The sequence below is a fragment of the Asparagus officinalis genome, unplaced genomic scaffold, assembly GCF_001876935.1.
Source record: "Asparagus officinalis unplaced genomic scaffold, Aspof.V1 AsparagusV1_Un724, whole genome shotgun sequence".
NCBI lineage: Eukaryota > Viridiplantae > Streptophyta > Magnoliopsida > Asparagales > Asparagaceae > Asparagus > Asparagus officinalis.
The window spans coordinates 16,176-36,037 of NW_017972984.1; the positions used below are offsets into that span (position 1 = coordinate 16,176).

The 19,862-nt window shown below is 36.0% G+C and overlaps 1 protein-coding gene across 1 annotated transcript; it reads right to left on the minus strand.

The window, feature by feature from the left end:
- Nucleotides 1–17,918: 17,918 nt before the first annotated feature.
- LOC109828106 (polygalacturonase inhibitor-like) lies at nt 17,919–19,329 on the minus strand. The gene has a single exon (XM_020395145.1). It carries the CDS (start codon nt 19,322–19,324, stop codon nt 18,170–18,172), a length of 1,155 nt encoding a protein of 384 aa, XP_020250734.1. The 5' UTR covers nt 19,325–19,329; the 3' UTR covers nt 17,919–18,169.
- Nucleotides 19,330–19,862: the final 533 nt, after the last annotated feature.

The following is a 19,862-nucleotide window of genomic DNA, read 5'->3' on the forward strand; positions in this document are numbered from 1 at the left end:
AAGAGATCAAACTTATTAGTAGTTGTTCAAGTGGAGAGTAAATTTTATTAGGGTTGACAAGAGAAATTTTTTTAAGTTTCTAATTGTCTCTAATGCGGAGAGCCTAAATGAGAGAGTGAAATTAAAAATACTAGAAAAAGAACTTACTTTTTTAACAAAATCTTCAATATTCTAGTCAATCCTTCATGCTTAAACATGCAAATTAAAGAATCAAAATAGAAATATCCTAATTATAAGTATCTTCCCTAGTAATGCAACCAAAAACATGATGTGTTGTGAACATAGTGTCAAGATTTCAAGTGCATAATCAAGTGAAAGTAAAAGTGAAAGTGATATAGAGAGTAAACAAACTAAAAAAACAAAGACTAAACAAGGAGGAGAAATAAAGAAAATAAAAAAAATAAAATCAAGAAGAGAAAACATAATAAAAAAGATGAAAATCAAAATAAGTAAAAGATGAAGAAAATTAAGTAAAGAAGATAGGAATCTAGAATTGAATCTAGTAGTTATTTTTATTTAGCAAATATAAACTATTCTTTTTATCACATTTTACTTTAGATTTACTAAGCACAGACTATCAAACCACTTAAAAAAGGTATAACCTATTAAATTATCATCTAAGTAAAATTTTTATTTATGAAAAATAACAACTTGATAATAATTTTAGAATTCATAAGTATAGATCATCAAATTCTTATTCCACTAATTAGTTCTCCAGATGATTATCCTAAATATGATCATTTTAAGTACAAAAAGAGCAATCCATGAATCATAAAAGAAATTAAACTAGTTTCGTACAATTCTAGAATTCCTACAAGATTTAGTTATTCATTTTATAAAATAAAATTAAAAAATAAAATATATACTAGAAAGCAAAAAAGTGAGATATCTAAATTACAAGAAAAGTAAAACACTAACTACAAAAATAAGAACAAGAATAAGGAAATAAAACCCTAAACTATGAGCATAATGAACATCTGACTGACAAAAATAAAAGAGTGCAAAAGTAGATCTGCACTACCAAAGACAAAGCACGAAATTAAATTCTACAAAGTATGAAAAATAAAAACCAAAAATAAAAGAGCATGAAAGTAAATCTAAACTACAAGACATGAAATAAATCTATCAACATAAAAATAAAGAGAAAATAAAATCCTAAAACATAAATATATAAAATAAGAAACTAAAAGAAAAAAAATAAAAACTTATATTGTAAGGGGTTGGCCCCTTGGAAGCAAATCTGTAGCTATTTCAGCATTTAATTTTTAACTGTTTACTAGGTATCGATACTGGTTAGATACCTCTATCAAGATATGTATCGATCCTGATATCAATACTAGTATCGATACAGGTATTAATACTAGTATCAATACTTATACCAATACTTTTTTATTCTAATTTTGGATAAAATTCTTGGACTCTTTAGGTTTCTATGAACCGCTTGGCTTGATTTTAGGCTTCAATAAAAGCTTCAATATAAGGTAGAAAATTAGGGGAATTGAATTCTTTTAGGCTCTTATTCATTATATCTTTATTAACCTGTAAATTAAGATAAAAACACTTATTAGTAAATATTTTATTCAAAATAAAATAAATGATGAGGGTATGAATGTGTAATAAAATGTGATGATTAGTTCTCTTTTATCATCATCACTCAAGGTGTACTCCGACTCGTCCCATGTAGGCACTTTGAAACTTTTTCCCTTCCTTCTATAATAATTTTGTTTAGTGGGCAATCCTTCCTTAAGTGATTGGTTTTCCTGCACCGAAAATAAATTGGTTGAGTATTAAAATTACTAGGATTATATTTATTTACCTTACTTGTGTAGTGATCCCATTTGTTTTATAGGAATTTCTAACCATCCTTTGATTTGACGAAGGATTCATAGCCTTTAATCATTTGATCAACATTACTATTTTCATCCTAAGAGCTTGATCTTGACTCTTTCTTATGCTTGAATCGGGATTTCTCCTTTTTAGCTTTCAGGGCTAATAATTTTTTTAAAAACCATCTTCAAAAGTACATTTTCTTTCTTTTAATCAAACTTTATACTGAGAAAATTACCGACAAGATATTCAAAAGTTAAATTTGAGAAATTTTATAATTCTTTAATTGTCATTACCTTTGGTTCCTAATCCCTAAAAAGAAAATAAAGAATTTTTCTATACAACTCATTGCTGTCATACTCTTTTCCAAAAGCATTACATTTGCTCAAAATGTTAGTGAATCAGGTGAAAAAATCTTGGATATTCCCGATGTTGGCCTTCTTGTTTTGATGATGATTTACAAACAATTTACTACTAATGTTGTTTGTCTAGTGTTTGTGTATTCCTATGTTTTGTAGACAAACAACGTTGCTGGAGGATTGATGGAATAGAGCTTCAACGATCATACCCAAAGGAGGTTGGCGGAATGTCGGTGAAGCCTTGCTATTCAAAGTTCAAGATCCAAGTTCAAGCTTCATCCGCGAGATTACCAAGTCAAGCTTATTGAAGATCAAGATCATTGCTTGGGTAATTTAGTTTAGGAATTTATATTATGTGTGTTAGTACTTTAAGCTCAATCATATACACACATACACGTTTTGGTTTTTGTATATATATAGTTATATATATACATATATGTTTTGGTTTGATAGTTTTCAAGTTTTACTATGAAACAATTGAATATAATTAGAAAACATATTTTTGTTTCATACTCATATGCATATATATGATTTCATCAATATCAATTTTAGTTAGTTAAATGAAATCATGTTTTAGTGCATTATATGTGTATTTTGATAAAATACTACATTCATTGTTTATAGACTTCATAACAATAGTTTACATCTTTCTTCAAGTCTATAAAATCATTTTGTAAAGTCTCAAAAGTTGGTTTAGCCAAAATGTCAAAATTCACATGTTTACATTTTCGTTGTAGCATGTTTATTATCATGTCTACAATCATTCCCCAAAGTTTTACATTTTTTGGAATTTATTTGATATTTTTAAACAGGGTTTTAAGGTCGACCGGATTTTTCCTTCGGTCGACCGAAATTCTCCATCGGTCGACCGACAGAATTTTCTGTCGACCGCCAATAGAGCCGTTGGTTCTAACGGCTATTTCTGAGCTGATTTTTCGGGGGCTTTTTGGTCTTTCAGTTTTGGGGTTTTGGCTGAGATTTCAAGTGGGTATAAATACCCCATTGCTGATCTCTTTTCACTTAGCTAAGAAGTTTTTAAACAAGGGTTTAAACTTGTTTAGTGTTTGTTTAAGTTTGGTTTAAGAAGCTTTTAAGCATTTGAGTGTTTTGGTTTGTGAAGACAATTTCACAAGAGCAAGTGGAGATCATCATTTGGTGTTTGAGCAATCACTCTTCTCCCTCTCTCTTGTCATCTATAGAGAAGTTTCCTTCAACTCAATTCTAGCATTTTATAAGTTTTGTTCTTAATTTCATAAGCTAGATCTTATATTGAGTTTATTTTGTTTTCTCTCTTTGTTCACACACAACCTATTGAGCTTATAGTATTTACATTCATAGTATATTTTGGGTTGTAGGGTTTGTGACTTAGAGTTGTGCTTAATTGAGTTCTCACATTGTTAGAGAGAACAATCATTTGTTATCTTGATCCTAATTGTGAGATTCACTTGTAATACACTTGTACACCGAGAGAAGTGTGTGGTGAGAGACGGGGTCGAATCCAAGAGGAGTGGCGTCGGTTGACGTGCCTAGGGAGAGGTTGTAACCAAGCATTTGAGGAGGAGGACACGGGCTAGGACCAACACTTAGTGTGTGAGGTGTGATTGCATAGTGATTGTATTGTGAGGTGTAAACGTTATTCGGGAGAACGTAGAAAACCCGGTTGTGATAGTGGAGATTTTCTCGAGGTGAGGAGCGAAGACGTAGGTCGTGGGGACCGAACTCCGTAATCATATTGTTTGTTTGTGATTGCATTGTCGCACTTACTTTTATGTTTATATCTTATATCGCCTTTGTATATTGCTTGTTGATTATATTGCCCACTATCTAGTTTAGATTGTTTACCCTTGAGCTTATATATCCTTGCACATTCATTACCTATATCTCTTTGTTAGGATATATCTTGTTGTTCATATTGTTTATTCTTGTTTATACCTCTTGTATATCTATCTTGCAAGAATATATTTGTTAAGTAATTTTAATTGGCTTTTAATCAGATTAGATTAGCATAAAACCCTAATCACCCCCCTCTAGGGTCTAACAATTGGTATCAGAGCTTGGTGCTCTTTGATTTAAGGTCTAACCACCTTAAGCTAAAGATCCAAGTTATCTTTTTGTGCTAATCTAGTTATGATTGCATTTGTCTTGCTTGCATATGTTCATATATATATCTTGAATATGAATGTATTTTGTTTAGGCTATGAATCCAATATTGCTCCTAAATTCATTAATTTTCCCTATGCACAATGGGCTTCTAGATTTAAACTATTTGTTGAATCTAGAAATATTGACTTATGGAAAATTATTGATTGTGCTTATATTGTGCCCACATTGGAGAAATCTAAGTGGAGCAATCATGATAATAAAATGTTTAATATGAACAAACTTTTGTTAGAATATTTGCTTAATGCCTTTGACTCATCCTTTTCTAACAAATTTATTCATTTTGATAGTGCTTACAATTTATGGAAATTCATAGAAGCACATCAAGGCAACTTGGAGGAAATCCGACGTAGTTTGGAGGATTGTTCTTCAAGTGAGTGTGGAGCATCATCATGCACACGGCCACTAGGCGATAGCCCTAGTGTGGTAAGCGATTCGGAATCCGAAAGTGATATATCCATCAATGAACTCGCTTGTGCATATGAGAAATTATTGCATGCCTATACAAAATTACAAAATAATTTTATTGATCTTAAAAGCAAGCATGTAGAATTGAAATCCGATCATGAGAAGCTAGTGTCCAAATTTGACATCATTGAAAATGAAAATATAATGCTTAAAGAAAACAATGATATGTTAAATTTGGAAAATGAAAAATTGATCTCATCCATTTCTAGCTTAACTCATGCAAATAATGCCATGCTAGAAGTAGAATGCATTAGAAATGAATTTGATTCTTTTAAGAATAACCATACATGCTCTACTTCTATTATCAATGATGTTGTATCTAATGATGAGTTGAATCATGTGAAAAACCGCATATCTTGTTTAGATTCAACCTTAAACACATGCATTGATAATCATAACAAGCTTATGGACTTGTGTGCAAAGTCTAATGCAAACTCTTCTAAGAAACCTACACACTATGCACACATGTATAACAAAGTCTATAAATGCACTAATTGCGGTCGTAAAGGCCACCTTGCTAGATTTTGTTATAATGCACAAAAACCCATCAAGATTAATCATGTTTGTGCATCCCATCAAGCTTCATCATCACACTCACATGTACACACACGTATAGATCATCATAAACATGCCCATATGTACAAATGTGAGTTTTGTGGTCGTTTTGGTCATTTGGCCGAATATTGTTTTGATTTGAAAAGAAAATCACGTTTGCCAAATGTTTCTAGTAGACCACAAGTGTTTGAATGTGATATTTGTGGTAGATTTGGTCATTTGGCTAAGTTTTGTTATGATTTGAAAAAATGTTCAAACTTGCCAAATTTCTCAAGTAAACCACCTTTGTTTAATAAGGTTTCTCATTTGCAAAATAAATTTAAAAGACAATCTTTAGTTGCAAATGATTTCCGTGCACGCTCACTTGGTCAACACAAATCTTTTCACTCTTTTCATTGCACGAATTGCAATCGAAAGGGTCATTTGAATGAATATTGTTTTGATCGTGCTAGTGCACCATATGTGCCCAAGAAGGTTCATAACCCTAGGGCTTTGAGTTTGAATGATAGGGGTCATGTCCCTAACCAATCCGGCACCAAGAATGCTTGGGTGCCAAAATAATTTTAAACCAAGAATTTTAGTGTTTTTATTTTTCTTTTCTTGGTTTTGAAAATTATGCTTTGAAATTTTTGTATATGAAAACAATTTTTTTTTAATTCTTTTGTTTTCATGGTTATTAGTTTTGTTTTGATGAGAGGTTTATATTTATATAACCGCCCGGATTTATTGGGTGTTTATTCTCAAATCAAGTTTACCGGACACTAAAATGATTATATAGGTTGGAACAAGCTCAAGAGCTTGATATAATTTTTGCCTCTCTTAAAAATCATGTTTTGATTTGTTGCTTTTGAATTCATTATAATTCACTTATATGATGATATTTATGTGTTTGTGCTAATGGATCATCTATTCGTGCTTTATAATGTATTCTATGAGTGGTTTGATCAAGTTATGTAAAGAAAATTTTTCTTTTTGATCAAACATTGTTTTTGAACTCAAATCTTGATTTATGATTTCATTTGAGTGATTTGTTTTCACTTGAAAACTTTTTTCATGGTTATCATGTTTTCCTCTTCTTTTGATTTCATAAATCTATCTTTACATATGGTTTTTATGGTCCTTGATATGAGACACTATTTTTTTCATATTGATATATTCATATGTGTTCTCATTATCTCTTGAATGTGAGTGATTGTTAGCTTATCTTTTATGCTTGCTCACATATTTGCCATGATCCTTATTTCATATTCTCCATATGGCTTTTTGATAGGGGGAGCAATCCCTATATCCTTTTATGTTTTGTACTCACCTATGCTTATTGATAGGGGGAGCTTTCGCTCTGTTAATTCATTTGTTCCCTTTTTGATGTTGTCAAAGGGGGAGAAATATTGTGAGTATATGTATATTCCTTCTTGTTTATATGCATGTGAATTATAATTTATATATTCATTTCCTTTCTTGCATATATTCTTTTCGTAAATTGTTTGTCATCATCAAAAAGGGAGAGATTGTTGGCCTTCTTGTTTTGATGATGATTTACAAACAATTTACTACTAATGTTGTTTGTCTAGTGTTTGTGTATTCCTATGTTTTGTAGACAAACAACGTTGCTGGAGGATTGATGGAATAGAGCTTCAACGATCATACCCAAAGGAGGTTGGCGGAATGTCCAAGATCCAAGTTCAAGCTTCATCCGCGAGATTACCAAGTCAAGCTTATTGAAGATCAAGATCATTGCTTGGGTAATTTAGTTTAGGAATTTATATTATGTGTGTTAGTACTTTAAGCTCAATCATATACACACATACACGTTTTGGTTTTTGTATATATATAGTTATATATATACATATATGTTTTGGTTTGATAGTTTTCAAGTTTTACTATGAAACAATTGAATATAATTAGAAAACATATTTTTGTTTCATACTTATATGCATATATATGATTTCATCAATATCAATTTTAGTTAGTTAAATGAAATCATGTTTTAGTGCATTATATGTGTATTTTGATAAAATACTACATTCATTGTTTATAGACTTCATAACAATAGTTTACATCTTTCTTCAAGTATATAAAATCATTTTGTAAAGTCTCAAAAGTTGGTTTAGCCAAAATGTCAAAATTCACATGTTTACATTTTCGTGTTTTGGACAATCTTGCAAAATGATGATATTTTTCATTTGGGAAGTCCTTTTTTGGCACCGGTCGACCGACGAAGTCTCTGCTTGTTTCTTTGTTTTTAGACCTGCTCGCGGTCGACCGGATTTTCCGTCGGTCGACCGAATTCTTTCTTTCAGTCGACCGAACGTTCTGTCGGTCGACCGCCAATAGATCCGTTAGACACTAACGGCTATTTCTGAGCTGATTTATCTCGGGCTGTTTTGTCATTTTGTTTGGTGTTTTTGTTGAGATCTTGAGTGGGTATAAATACCCAATTGCTGATCTCTTTTCATGAGTTAAGAAGTTTTTTTAACAAGGGTTTAAACTTGTTTAGTGTTTGTTTAAGTTTGGTTTAAGAAGCTTTTAAGCATTTGAGTGTTTTAGTTTGTGAAGACAATTTCACAAGAGCAAGTGGAGATCATCATTTGGTGTTTGAGCAATCACTCTTCTCCCTCTCTCTTGTCATCTATAGAGAAGTTTCCTTAAACTCAATTCTAGCATTTTATAAGTTTTGTTCTTAATTTCATAAGCTAGATCTTATATTGAGTTTATTTTGTTTTCTCTCTTTGTTCACACACAACCTATTGAGCTTATAGTATTTACATTCATAGTATATTTTGGGTTGTGGGATTTGTGACTTAGAGTTGTGCTTAATTGAGTTCTCACCTTGTTAGAGAGAACAATCATTTGTTATCTAGAGCCTAATTGTGAGATTCACTTGTAATACACTTGTACACCGAGAGAAGTGTGTGGTGAGAGACGGGGTCGAATCCAAGAGGAGTGGCGTCGGTTGACGTGCCTAGGGAGAGGTTGTAACCGAGCACTTGAGGAGGAGGACACGGGCACTTGAGGAGGAGGACACGGGCTAGGAACAACACTTAGTGTGTGTGAGGTGTGATTACATAGTGATTGTATTGTGAGGTGTAAACGTTGTTCGGGTGAACGTAGAAAACCCGGTTGTGATAGTGGAGATCTCCTCGAGGTGAGGAGCGGAGACATAGGTCGTGGGGACCGAACTCCGTAATCATATTGTTTGTTTGTGATTGCATTGGCGCACTTACTTTTATGTTTATATCTTATATCGCCTTTGTATATTGCTTGTTAATTATATTGCCCATTATCTAGTTTAGATTGTTTACCATTGAGCTTATATATCCTTGCACATACATTACCTATATCTCTTTGTTAGGATATATCTTGTTGTTCATATTGTTTATTCTTGCTTATACCTCTTGTATATCTATCTTGCAAGAATATATTTGTTAAGTAATTTTAATTGGCTTTTAATCAGATTAGATTAGCATAAGACCCTAATCACCCCCCCCCCCCTCTAGGGTCTAACACCTGATGCCTTCATCTTAAAGTTTCATACTTACTTATAAGCATTGTAAATGTGTCCCATCGAAGATTGGGTGTTAGTTTGCTGTGTATCTCTTAGGAAAAGCTATTGCTGTGGTAAGACTAAACGTCTCTACATAACTTTTGATACCTAAAGATAGATAATGAAGCTCTAATACGACTTGTTGAAACAGAGATACAAGCCTAGACGAGGGGGGTGAACAAATTTGTTATAGATTTTACTAAAACATAGATAATGAGGCTCTGATACCACATGTTCATCCTGCCAAGCGAAAGAAATTAGCTTACAAGCGATGGGGCGAGCTGTCGACTTCTAAGAAGGGACTAGCCAGCGACGTGCCTGCCGGTGGAGAAGGTAATACTTTATTTCTTCACGGTCTTCTATTCTCTTGAATGTTAAATCTTAGACTTAGGAAATTTTATCCTTCTTAGGAGGCCATGACGAAGGTGAAATTATGTTTGATCCTCCTTCTCCCAATTTTGACCATTTTGAGGAGTTAGGCTTCACACAACAAGCTTATAAAGCCATGGTTGAGGAATCCACGAATGCTAAAGTGGGTATAAATGTTGAAGTCGGCAAGGGTTCTAGTGTTGGACTTGGTACAACCAAAAGGGTCGCGAGTCCACGTACATATAACACATATAATACACCTTTCAGGTGGCAATTATAGGAATTGAACGATTTAGAATTCATACGTCCGCTAATCATTTCTATGCTTCTTACTCTTTTAGAAAAATTGCAAGGAGTGTGCATCAATGTTGGGACAACGAAACCTATTGTAGCTGCTGGAGGTGAGTTTAATTTCCACTTGTCATAAATTTTCAACTTTTCTTCTTTGTGTCTTTATACTTATACTTTTCTGTAGATGTTCCAATGAAGGGTCCCAGCGAGGAAGAAACCCAGCATCTCACAGACATTGTAGAGTTGGATGCACCTCCATGAACAAATCGAAGGCCCTTCTGGATCCGACGACAGGTTGTTTGACAACATGTTGTTAGAACAAACTCATCGTGAGGCCATCAAGATAGCGATCGAGGCTGGTTCCTCTGTAGGTATGTGCTTCATTCCCCTATTATAATTATTTGTTTATTTTTTCACTTAACCATATGGGAGCTCCAATCGTAGGACCAGTCGTTGAGACTAATACAACCACTCTTGTCGGAAAGTTTGATGAACCTGATGGTCTCGATTTTTTTCTATTAGCAGGGACTATTATTGAGGCTCAGTCATTGGTTCCTCAGACTTAGCTCATCATCGCTTGAGAACTAACGACCGTAGTGACCACCGTAACTGTGAGTGCAAGCTTTATAGAACAAGCCATGAGACCAACTGAAGAAGTTGGTACTTCAACAGCTGTTACACCTGTAGTACTTCCACTAGTTCATGAGGTTGTGTATGCGGAACTGAGTGTGGGGCGTTCAACTGAAGAAAGCTCTGCAAGCATTGGTAAGTTCCACGCTGTTATTTGACTTAGAAATATTTTATATTTCAAAATATTTATCTCTTCTCTACCTCGTAGGGCTCTCGTCTCAGCTTCACAATCTCGTCAAGGCACTGCTGTCGGACGATGAATCAGATCAAATCATTCTTTGTATGGAAGTCAGCCACTTCTTCTCTTTTGTGAGCATAATGATCGACAAACTTCTCTAGAAGAGGCTTTCTTTTGACCAATTCAGGCTGTTTCTCGATCTTGGAATAGTTTCGATAAAGAATGCAGGATCCCCAGATTTAGCGAAGGCTATTGCTGACGACTTGGACGGACTGGAACGTAAATTCCAAAACCTACAGGAGTTTCAAGCTACAAGTGCTTTTGCCTACATAGCCTCTCGAATGGAGTCTTGATTACAAATATGGCGTGATACCCGAGTATCTGCTGGGCTCGAGGTCCAAACGTAACGAGATCGGGTAAATCAGATGAGGTCAGCCCTTACTGAGAAGCTGATAGCTTTGTATGATCTTGATTCCTCTCTTGCATTAAGTGACGCCAAGATAGTGCGTCTTAAGCAAGAGTTTTAGGCAGAGGAGGAGGTTCGGACCATCTTGGAATTGGCAAGGGCTGATGATGAGCATGCCCGAGTCGTGATATCAGAAAAGCTGGAACTCTCAGAACAGAAGCTAATCAAGATGGAGGAAGAGGCCGCGAAAATATTAGCTGCCACCAAGGAATCCTTCAAGGCTGAATTGCAGCATGAGCTTGAGCAAGCTTATGTAGAGGAGTTGTCTAAATTAGAACAAGTCTTTAGTCATAAGCTTCATCTAGAATGATTGCAATTATTATATCTACAGACTCGATTTTATTAATAAAAGATATTTCTTTGCTCATTATATTTTTATTATGATTTTCTCATTCTGATTAGAATAATTAACCATAATACTCATAGGATTTTTGGCAAACCCTCATCCATCAATGAGTTTGATGTGTCTTTACCGATCATCGTTTGAATCGTGCTAGTATGTGAATTATCTAAGTCCGTTTCACATATACTGTTGAGCTAAAAGAATAAACTTTCTTAGACTTAGTACTACGATTCCGAATACCTAGACTTTGTGCTATTTTTACAGAAATATGCTAACCGGTAATGTGTATTAGGCGTAGACTTATCCCTACTTAGGATTCGGGATAAAATTCCCCATGCATAAAAGGTATGGATTTTTATCACAATGTTGTTGAATACGTAGACTTGGTCATTTTCACAGGAACGGACCGCCCGACAACATGTGTTACATGCAGACTTATCTCTATTTAGGGATCAAGAGAAAGTTTCTCATGCATATGAGGCATGGATTTTGGATGTTTGAAAGATTCTGTCTTTTCTTGGGGCAAAGACGAACCTGATGCGGGAGAGGAAGAATTTTATATTCTATCTCCCAAAGCTGGAGAGGAAAAATTTTATATTCTATCTCCATTATCCATAAGAAACTAAAAGTGTGATCTCCACTTTGATAATCTTGAAAGGTGAAACTAAGAGTGGCATCTCCACTCCGAGAATCGAAAAAATCTGGATAACCCTAACTTTTATAAGATTGGTTACCTGATCTGAAAATGAATTTCTCGTTTATCGAGAGAAAATTCTGACTTTAGCCCTAACTTTTATAGGTTTGATCGAAGAGTAAAAAGTGGAAGCCTTACATTTATCGAAAAGAAATTCCGATTGCGGTCCTAACCGTTCGATGGTTTGACTAGGTGGGGGTTATTGAAACGACCCTAATTTTTATATGTTTGATCGTTCAACTTGGGAAGAGACCTTTCGTTTATCGAAAGGGAAGTCCAATCTAAAAGTGGACCTCTTGTTCATTGAAGGAATCGAGAGGAGATTTTGGCTTTGGTCCTAACTACAGGATGATTTGACCAAACGAATAGTTGGAGTGGGGTTCAAAGAATAGTAGGAACGTTAATTTGTACGAATCACTCGGTGGGGTTTTCAACGTTAAGTGATAAGGACTTAACATGAAAGAGGTTTGCTAATTGCCTTGGATCAACAGCTTGAACTCTTGAGTACCGTGTTGGGACATTAACATTGGGAGTGTTAAGTGCACAAACACAGTGGGAGTCTGGATAGACTCAGCCGAAAGAATTTTTTTATGGACCCACTGTTAGTTAATTTGATCAGTGAGGGACTTTATGGTGAAGGACCGTGACTCATCAAGCACTCCACAGTTACATCGTGGGGGTTTCGTAAGGGAAGATTGACCGAATGAGGTCATTAAATCTCATCTCAATCACAGTGGGAGGGTTTTAATCATTTTGAAAATAATTGAATAGCCACCATGAAGGTTCTTAATCACTTCTTTTTTATGATTAAGGTGAATTATTCAGATCATCGGTCTTCATCTTGATTAATTAGCTGATCTCGGGTTATCCTTAAGAATACCCTGCACAGTATTCTCCAAGAACTTCCCGTTAAATAAGTTATCCTTAAGAATACCCTGCACAGTATTCTCTAGGAACTTTCCGTTAAATAAGTTATCCTAAGCTTACTAAGAATAGTACGTTTTCAGGAACTTCCTATTTATTGGTATCAGATCCTTTGAATAGCTCCCTCTTTATGATGAAGTTTACCATGATCTGATATCCCTCCTCTAAAATTCATGCTCTACTCTTCAATTTGACAGCATCTCGCCCTCCGATTTCTGATCCGCTGTGTATAGGGCCCTAGGCTTGTATTGATTGGCTTCAGTTGCAGTATTTTAGGATAGGAATTAATTATATGACTTTATTTTTAGTTAACAATGGCTTAACCACGTTTAGGGATAGTATCAAAATAGTTGGAGAGGCTCTGGAACAAAAGAATCCTGAGAAAACCCATCAAAAACACGTTTTCGGCTTGGAACTGTGTGAGCCACCAAATTGTGGCTCGGCCTTGGGTTTTGGTTTGTTCCTATTCCGCCGTTACGCATATTACATTGTTTAGCTGACTTGTATGCTCCAATGATTCGCTTCATGTGTTTTGTTAACTTGAAGTTGACCAATGAGCGCGCGGGCCACTTGGAGCTGGCCGATGAGCGCGCGGGCCACTTGGAGCTGGCCGGTGAGCGCGCGGACCACTTGGAGCTCGTCAGTGAGTGCGCGGGTCACTTGGAGGTGGACGGTGAGCGTGTGGGCCACTTGCTTTGCCGTTCTGATGGCTTGTTGCTACGTCATTAACGGTTTTTCGCTTTGTTGTTTCGATGGTTTGTCACCAGCGGTTCGTCGCTTGATGGCTCGTTGTTTCGAACTGTGTTCGAGGATCTATATATAATTTTTAACGCCTACATTATTCTCCAACGAGCAGATAAGGGCATCATCTGATGCTCCTGAGGTGATGTTCGCTTCAGTCTTGGTCTCCTTATCTTTTTTGGGTTCCCTGCACTGATTCCCATAGTGCCCATACATGCCACAGTTCTAGCTATCAATCACTTTCTTGCTTCTACGATTTCTGGACTTTGACCTATCGTTCCTCGAATTAGCTTTTCCACGGCTATTCCTTATATTCATGTTTCTATTTCTGCCTCTGCTCTCAACATTCAGTCCCGACCCTGAACTAGAAACTCCTTCTTCATGCCTTCTAATCTCCTCGGTCATAACCATGTCAATAACCTCTTAAAACATCAGTTTCGATTTTTCAAAAGATCCACTAATCGAAATAACGGTGCCCTTCCAACTATCAGGCAACTGACCAAGTATTAAGAGGGTCAAAAGATCCACTAATCGAAATAACGGTGCCCTTCCAACTATCAGGCAACTGACCAAGTATTAAGAGGGCTTGAATTTCATCGAAATAACGGTGCCCTTCCAACTATCAGGCAACTGACCAAGTATTAAGAGGGCTTGAATTTCATCATCGAATTTAATGTTAACGGAGTTTAACTGACCCGTGATCACATTAAACTCGTTCAAGTGATCTTTGAATTTTTGATTCTCGGACATTCTCAAATTAAATAACTTCTTTATGAGATGTACCTTATTCACTGCAGAGGGTTATTCATACATACCGGATAAAGCAGCCATGAGATCCGCCGTCGAGTTCTGATTCTTGATGTTGAAGGCTACAAATCTGGACAAGGTCAACCTGATTGCTCTAAGGGCCTTCCGATTTAACAACTTCCACTCTACATCCTTCATATCCTCCGGCTTCTCTCCCAACGGAAAATACAGATCCTTCTGATAGAGGTAGTCCTCCATCTCCATCTTCCAGTACCCAAAGTTTGTCCCATCAAACTTCTCGATCTTCGACGTCTCCTTCTCAGATCTCATATCTAACCTCAAATCGCCTGCGCCGAACCTGGCCACTCTAATACCAGTTGTTAGGTTTTTTCTAACCCTTGTTGCAATTTGGAAATAGAGATGAGAGAGGAAAGAGAGGAAAAATAAATCACAGAACACACAGAATTTTCGTGGTTCACTTCTCAATGAGAGAAGCTACGTCCACAGCCACCGCAGGTAAAATTCCACTATGTTCTGAATAGTTTACAAGTTGCGCTCTAATCACCCTTTTATAGCTAGGGTATTAGTGCACCTTAATCACGAAGTTCGATCCGCCTAGTTGGGGTTCTGACGATTCGATCACTTAAGCGAATATGAAGCTACGGTGGAGCTTGGTAGAGAAAGATGTTTGTTATAGAAGATGAATTTGTTTTTCAACCGAGATTTTTTATGTTTTGTAAAACCCAATAAAATAAATGGTCGGGCATGATCTTTTATTTTCAGACAAGAAATATAATTTCTTATAAAATAAAGCAAAATAAACGCTTCTCATATATTGTTATTAGTTATTCGTGGAGAATCGTGCTAGTTAAGGTAGGTGAAGATCAGTATTAATTATCCTTAAACCATTGCCTTTAGTGCAATAGTTTGCTAAATTCTGTTTCTTTTATGTCTAATAAATAACGTGCAAGAAAAACGACTTCTTAGTAATAATTGTAAGTTGAAATTAATATGAAAGCTAAATTGGGGTTTCTTGATTTTGGTGATGGGCGCAAAATCGAGAGGTTCCTGAGGTTGTGGATAAACTAGTAGAAAAATTCATTGGGGACCCCAAATTATGGGACCTAAAGGGGGACAGGTGAGGTGTCAACCCCTGGGCGCATGATCTATTGTTCATGAACAGTAGATCATGCGCTCAGGGGTTGACAACTCACCTGTCCCCTTTAGGTCCCATGATTTGGGATCCCTATAGAACAACTCAAACTAGTAAGGGGTTATTTTGGTTGCTAGTTTTTTAGTGCAAGAGGATAGATGTTCATGTAATAATTATTAAACATCGGGTGAGGTGATACACAAGAGCTAATGTCGCAGTCTCTCACAACTTTCTTTCTTTTTGAACTGATTTTATTTGAAATTGCTGTAACAGTTAGTTCTAATCAATTGTACCATGGACAACTACTGTGCTCTTCAAATATTTTTATCTACAAGTAACTGATTTACCCATAATTCTATTCCTTCTAAAATGTTTATTCTTTATCATCGCAAAAATTCAAAGAAGGAAAGAATTAAGAACAAGGTCGAAAAATAGAGACCAGAGGAAGAAGCTGGAACGGAGACGGAGGAAAAGGAAGAGGAGGAAAAGAAGAAGACGAGAAGAGGCGGGATGAAGAATGAGGGTGGAGGTAGGGATGGAAGCAGGAGGAGGAGGATGGGAAAGAGAAGAATAAGATGATGGAGGTTGAGGTGAAGGAGGACGAGGAGAAGTGGATGGAGGCGGCAAAGGAGATAGGGAATAGGAGGATGGTGAAGAAGAGAGGAAGGTGGAGATGGAGAGGAGAGGTGGTGTGATAGGTAAAGATGGACAAACTAGAAAGCAACAAAAAAAGAGAAGGTAGAAGAAACGAAACTTAATTTGGTGATAAGACTTTCTTTGAACTTTTTTCTTTTTTGGGGGAACAAGTTCTAAAAGTTTTCTTCAAGGGGGTGAAAGTAATTTTCTCATATAAAAATCTATATTTGGTGCTCACCGTCTAAGTTTTACATGTATAATATTTTATGGCGAGTGATCCATAAGTTTTCTTTTCGACAAAATTGAGGGTAATTTTAGAAAATCTTTCTTAACGGTAGAGACGTCTCAGAAAATCTTTCTCACCTAGTTTAATCTGAGTAAATCTCTCTTAACTTTGGGATTGTTGTGCCCCTCAACTTTGAAAATTTGAGGAAACTCCTGTCAATTATAGGATGTCTCACCAAGACCACCATGCAGATGTTTATAGTTTTTTTCAAAAAATCCACTGACATCGTTATCGTAAAATACGAAATGACATAAATATTCTCTGGGGTAAACTTAAGGGCCCGTTTGGCAAATGGTTAATAAAGAGGGATTAAGGAGATGGATTAACATAGTTAGCTTATTTTAACCCTTCTATATTTTTTATATTTGGCAAATTATGAAGGGTTAACTCAATTTAATCCTTTTATAGGATTTTTATGTTTGGCGGGTTAAGAGCATCTACAACCATGCCCTCCAAATTTTACCCTCCAAAATGGAATATTCTAGGAATATTCCATTTTGGAGGGCGGAATTTGGAGAGTTGCTCTAACCCACACTCTCCAAATGTTTTCCTTTTTATTTTGTTTTGTCATAAAAGTCATATAAATTAATAATGTTAGATATAGTTTACATTAATAATTTTATTTTTAATAATTTATTTGAAAAAAAATTATAACATTATAAAGGTGTCGATGAGAGCTTTAAAATGAATCCAATATTAATAATTAATAATTTTATAATAATACTAAAATAAATTAAACTTAGTTTCATTTTAAAGATCTCAACGAGACCTTTCCAAATATATAATGATTTCAAATATTAGATTAATAAATTTAAAATTAAACATCTAATTTAAATTAATAAGAATGATGGGAAAGTGATAATTTTTAAGAAATTAAATAGTTAAAAATGGTAAAGTTGTGATTAATAAAACATGAATAGTATTTTGGAGAGACTCACCAAATTTTCTCTTCACCCTCCAAATTTGGAGGGTCAAATTTGAAGATCTCTAATTTGGAGAGTGGTTGAAGAGGTTCCACTCTAAAAAAATTATAACATTATAAAGGTGTCGATGAGAGCTTTAAAATGAATCCAATATTAATAATTAATAATTTTATAATAATACTAAAATAAATTAAACTTAGTTTCATTTTAAAGATCTCAACGAGACCTTTCCAAATATATAATGATTTCAAATATTAGATTAATAAATTTAAAATTAAACATCTAATTTAAATTAATAAGAATGATGGGAAAGTGATAATTTTTAAGAAATTAAATAGTTAAAAATGGTAAAGTTGTGATTAATAAAACATGAATAGTATTTTGGAGAGACTCACCAAATTTTCTCTTCACCCTCCAAATTTGGAGGGTCAAATTTGAAGATCTCTAATTTGGAGAGTGGTTGAAGAGGTTCCACTCTCCAAATTTAGAGATTTTGCTTTTTTAAAGGCCGGTTGGAGATGGCCTAAGAAGGAGAATTATATAGAACGCTCTCAAATCTGAGGGAATATTCACCCATATCAAAATAGCTCATTGTAGATTTTGGTTGAGGGGGATTTTCCAAAATTAAACCAAAAAAAGAACCCAGGTGGTCATGCGACATTTCAAATTGTAGAACACAAGAACATGCCTCGAGATGCGCTTAATTAATGCGATTGCAGTCACCAGCGGCACTTATTTAACACAAGCAGCAACAAACATATCTAGAGTACGCGGAGACGCCTAAATTCAAAGGGAGCATACAACTAACAGATGCCCCTGCATCAACGAAGACAACTTCGACAAGAGAGCTACGAACGGTTGCGGAACCCAGTACTTCACTTGCATGGTGGAAGTGGCTTTCCGCAGAGACACTTGTTATGGAAGTAATTCCAGATGGGGAACTTCTGGGTCACAACCCCTTCAGGTATCTTTCCACATAGCAAATTGTAGCTAACGTTAAACCTCTCCAGCCCAAACTCAGTCACCTCGTTGATCTGTGCTGGGATCGAACCATAAATGTAATTATTATTCAGCTCCAACTGCGTCAATCTCACCGGGAAAGTAATATGAGACATGTCAAACTTGATCAAATTATGCTGCAGATGGATCTCAGTAGCAGGCGTCGACGCTCCGAAGAGGAACGAAGCGTCCCCGCTGAGCCTATTGAAAGAGAGATCCAGCAAGCTCCATCCCAGTCCACCAAGGGACTTCGGTATTGGGCCTGATAGCATGTTATGCTGCAGAAAAATGTTGCCATCGCCGAACGAGGAGAAATCAGGAATCGGCCCTGTTAGCTGGTTGTGACTGAGGATTAAAGCTCCAACCCCCCGGAGCTTGGGAATGGACGGAGGAATAGAGCCAGAGAATTTGTTGTAGGAAAGGTCGAGGAAAGTGAGGGAACTGATTTCAGAGAGGAAAGCAGGGATCTGGCCAGAGAGAGAGTTTCGACTTAGGTCAAGGAAGACGAGTCTTTTGAGATTGGTGAAGGAGGAGGGGATGTTGCCTATGAGTTTGGGCATGTTGGTCATCGTAAGGCTCTCCAGTAAGGGGAAGTCGCCGATGGCGGCCGGAATTGTGCCGGAGATGTTAAGCTTGTCGAAGTAGAGGTTTCTGACGCGGTTGGAGTTCATGTAGCAGTCGACGCCAGCCCAGTCGCAGCAGGCGACGCCGGGGGCGCGCCAGGAAGAGAGGGCGGCGGGGCTGCCGAAATGTGAGTAGATTGCGAGGAGGACTTTGCGGTCTCGGGTGCTGCACTTGGAGGCAGAGGTTGGGAGGGAGGAGGAGAAGAGGAGGAGGAGGATGGAGAGGAACGAAAGAGTGAGTTTGGTATCCATGTTGTCTTTGGATTTGGTTTCGGTTGATTGCTGGGTTGGATTGAGGGTTGGATTTATGGAGCACATTTTTTTAGACACTTGGACATAGCCGTGCCATTTGAAAGGGTAAGAGAGCTTCCACATCCTTGCTGGGTGTGAAGAACTTTTACAACTCATTTATCATCTCTCTTCTCTGGTGGACCTCATCAATGATATTTATTATACATATTATGAGCAAGACTTTTATCAACTTAAGTTGATGTCCACCAAAGTTTGTACCCACACATTTTTTAATATAAAACACCTTTTTATATAATACAAGGATCTCTAGGCAATATGAGTGGTTGAAAACTTTGGTGGACACACTATTCCCTATCCACTTAAGTTGACACAAGTTTTCACCTATATATTATATGATTTTTTTTTAAATTATGGAACTTACTGAATGAGTCAATATTATTATTCCACAAGAGCAAATATAGAAGTTCTATATAATCAAAGATGTAGAGAATATCCTTGCTCATGCGAAAGTGAAAGTTTGGGTTTGGTGATTGTATGTGATAGAAAACTAGGGAAGGAAAGTGTGTGAGTTTGGTTGGTTATGAATTGAGTCATAAATGTGTGGGCATATTTTCGCCCATTTGTCATTTATGACCCATGTAACGTTTGTTAAATGGTCATTCCTCATTCGTTCATTTATTAAATGGCGGCCAAA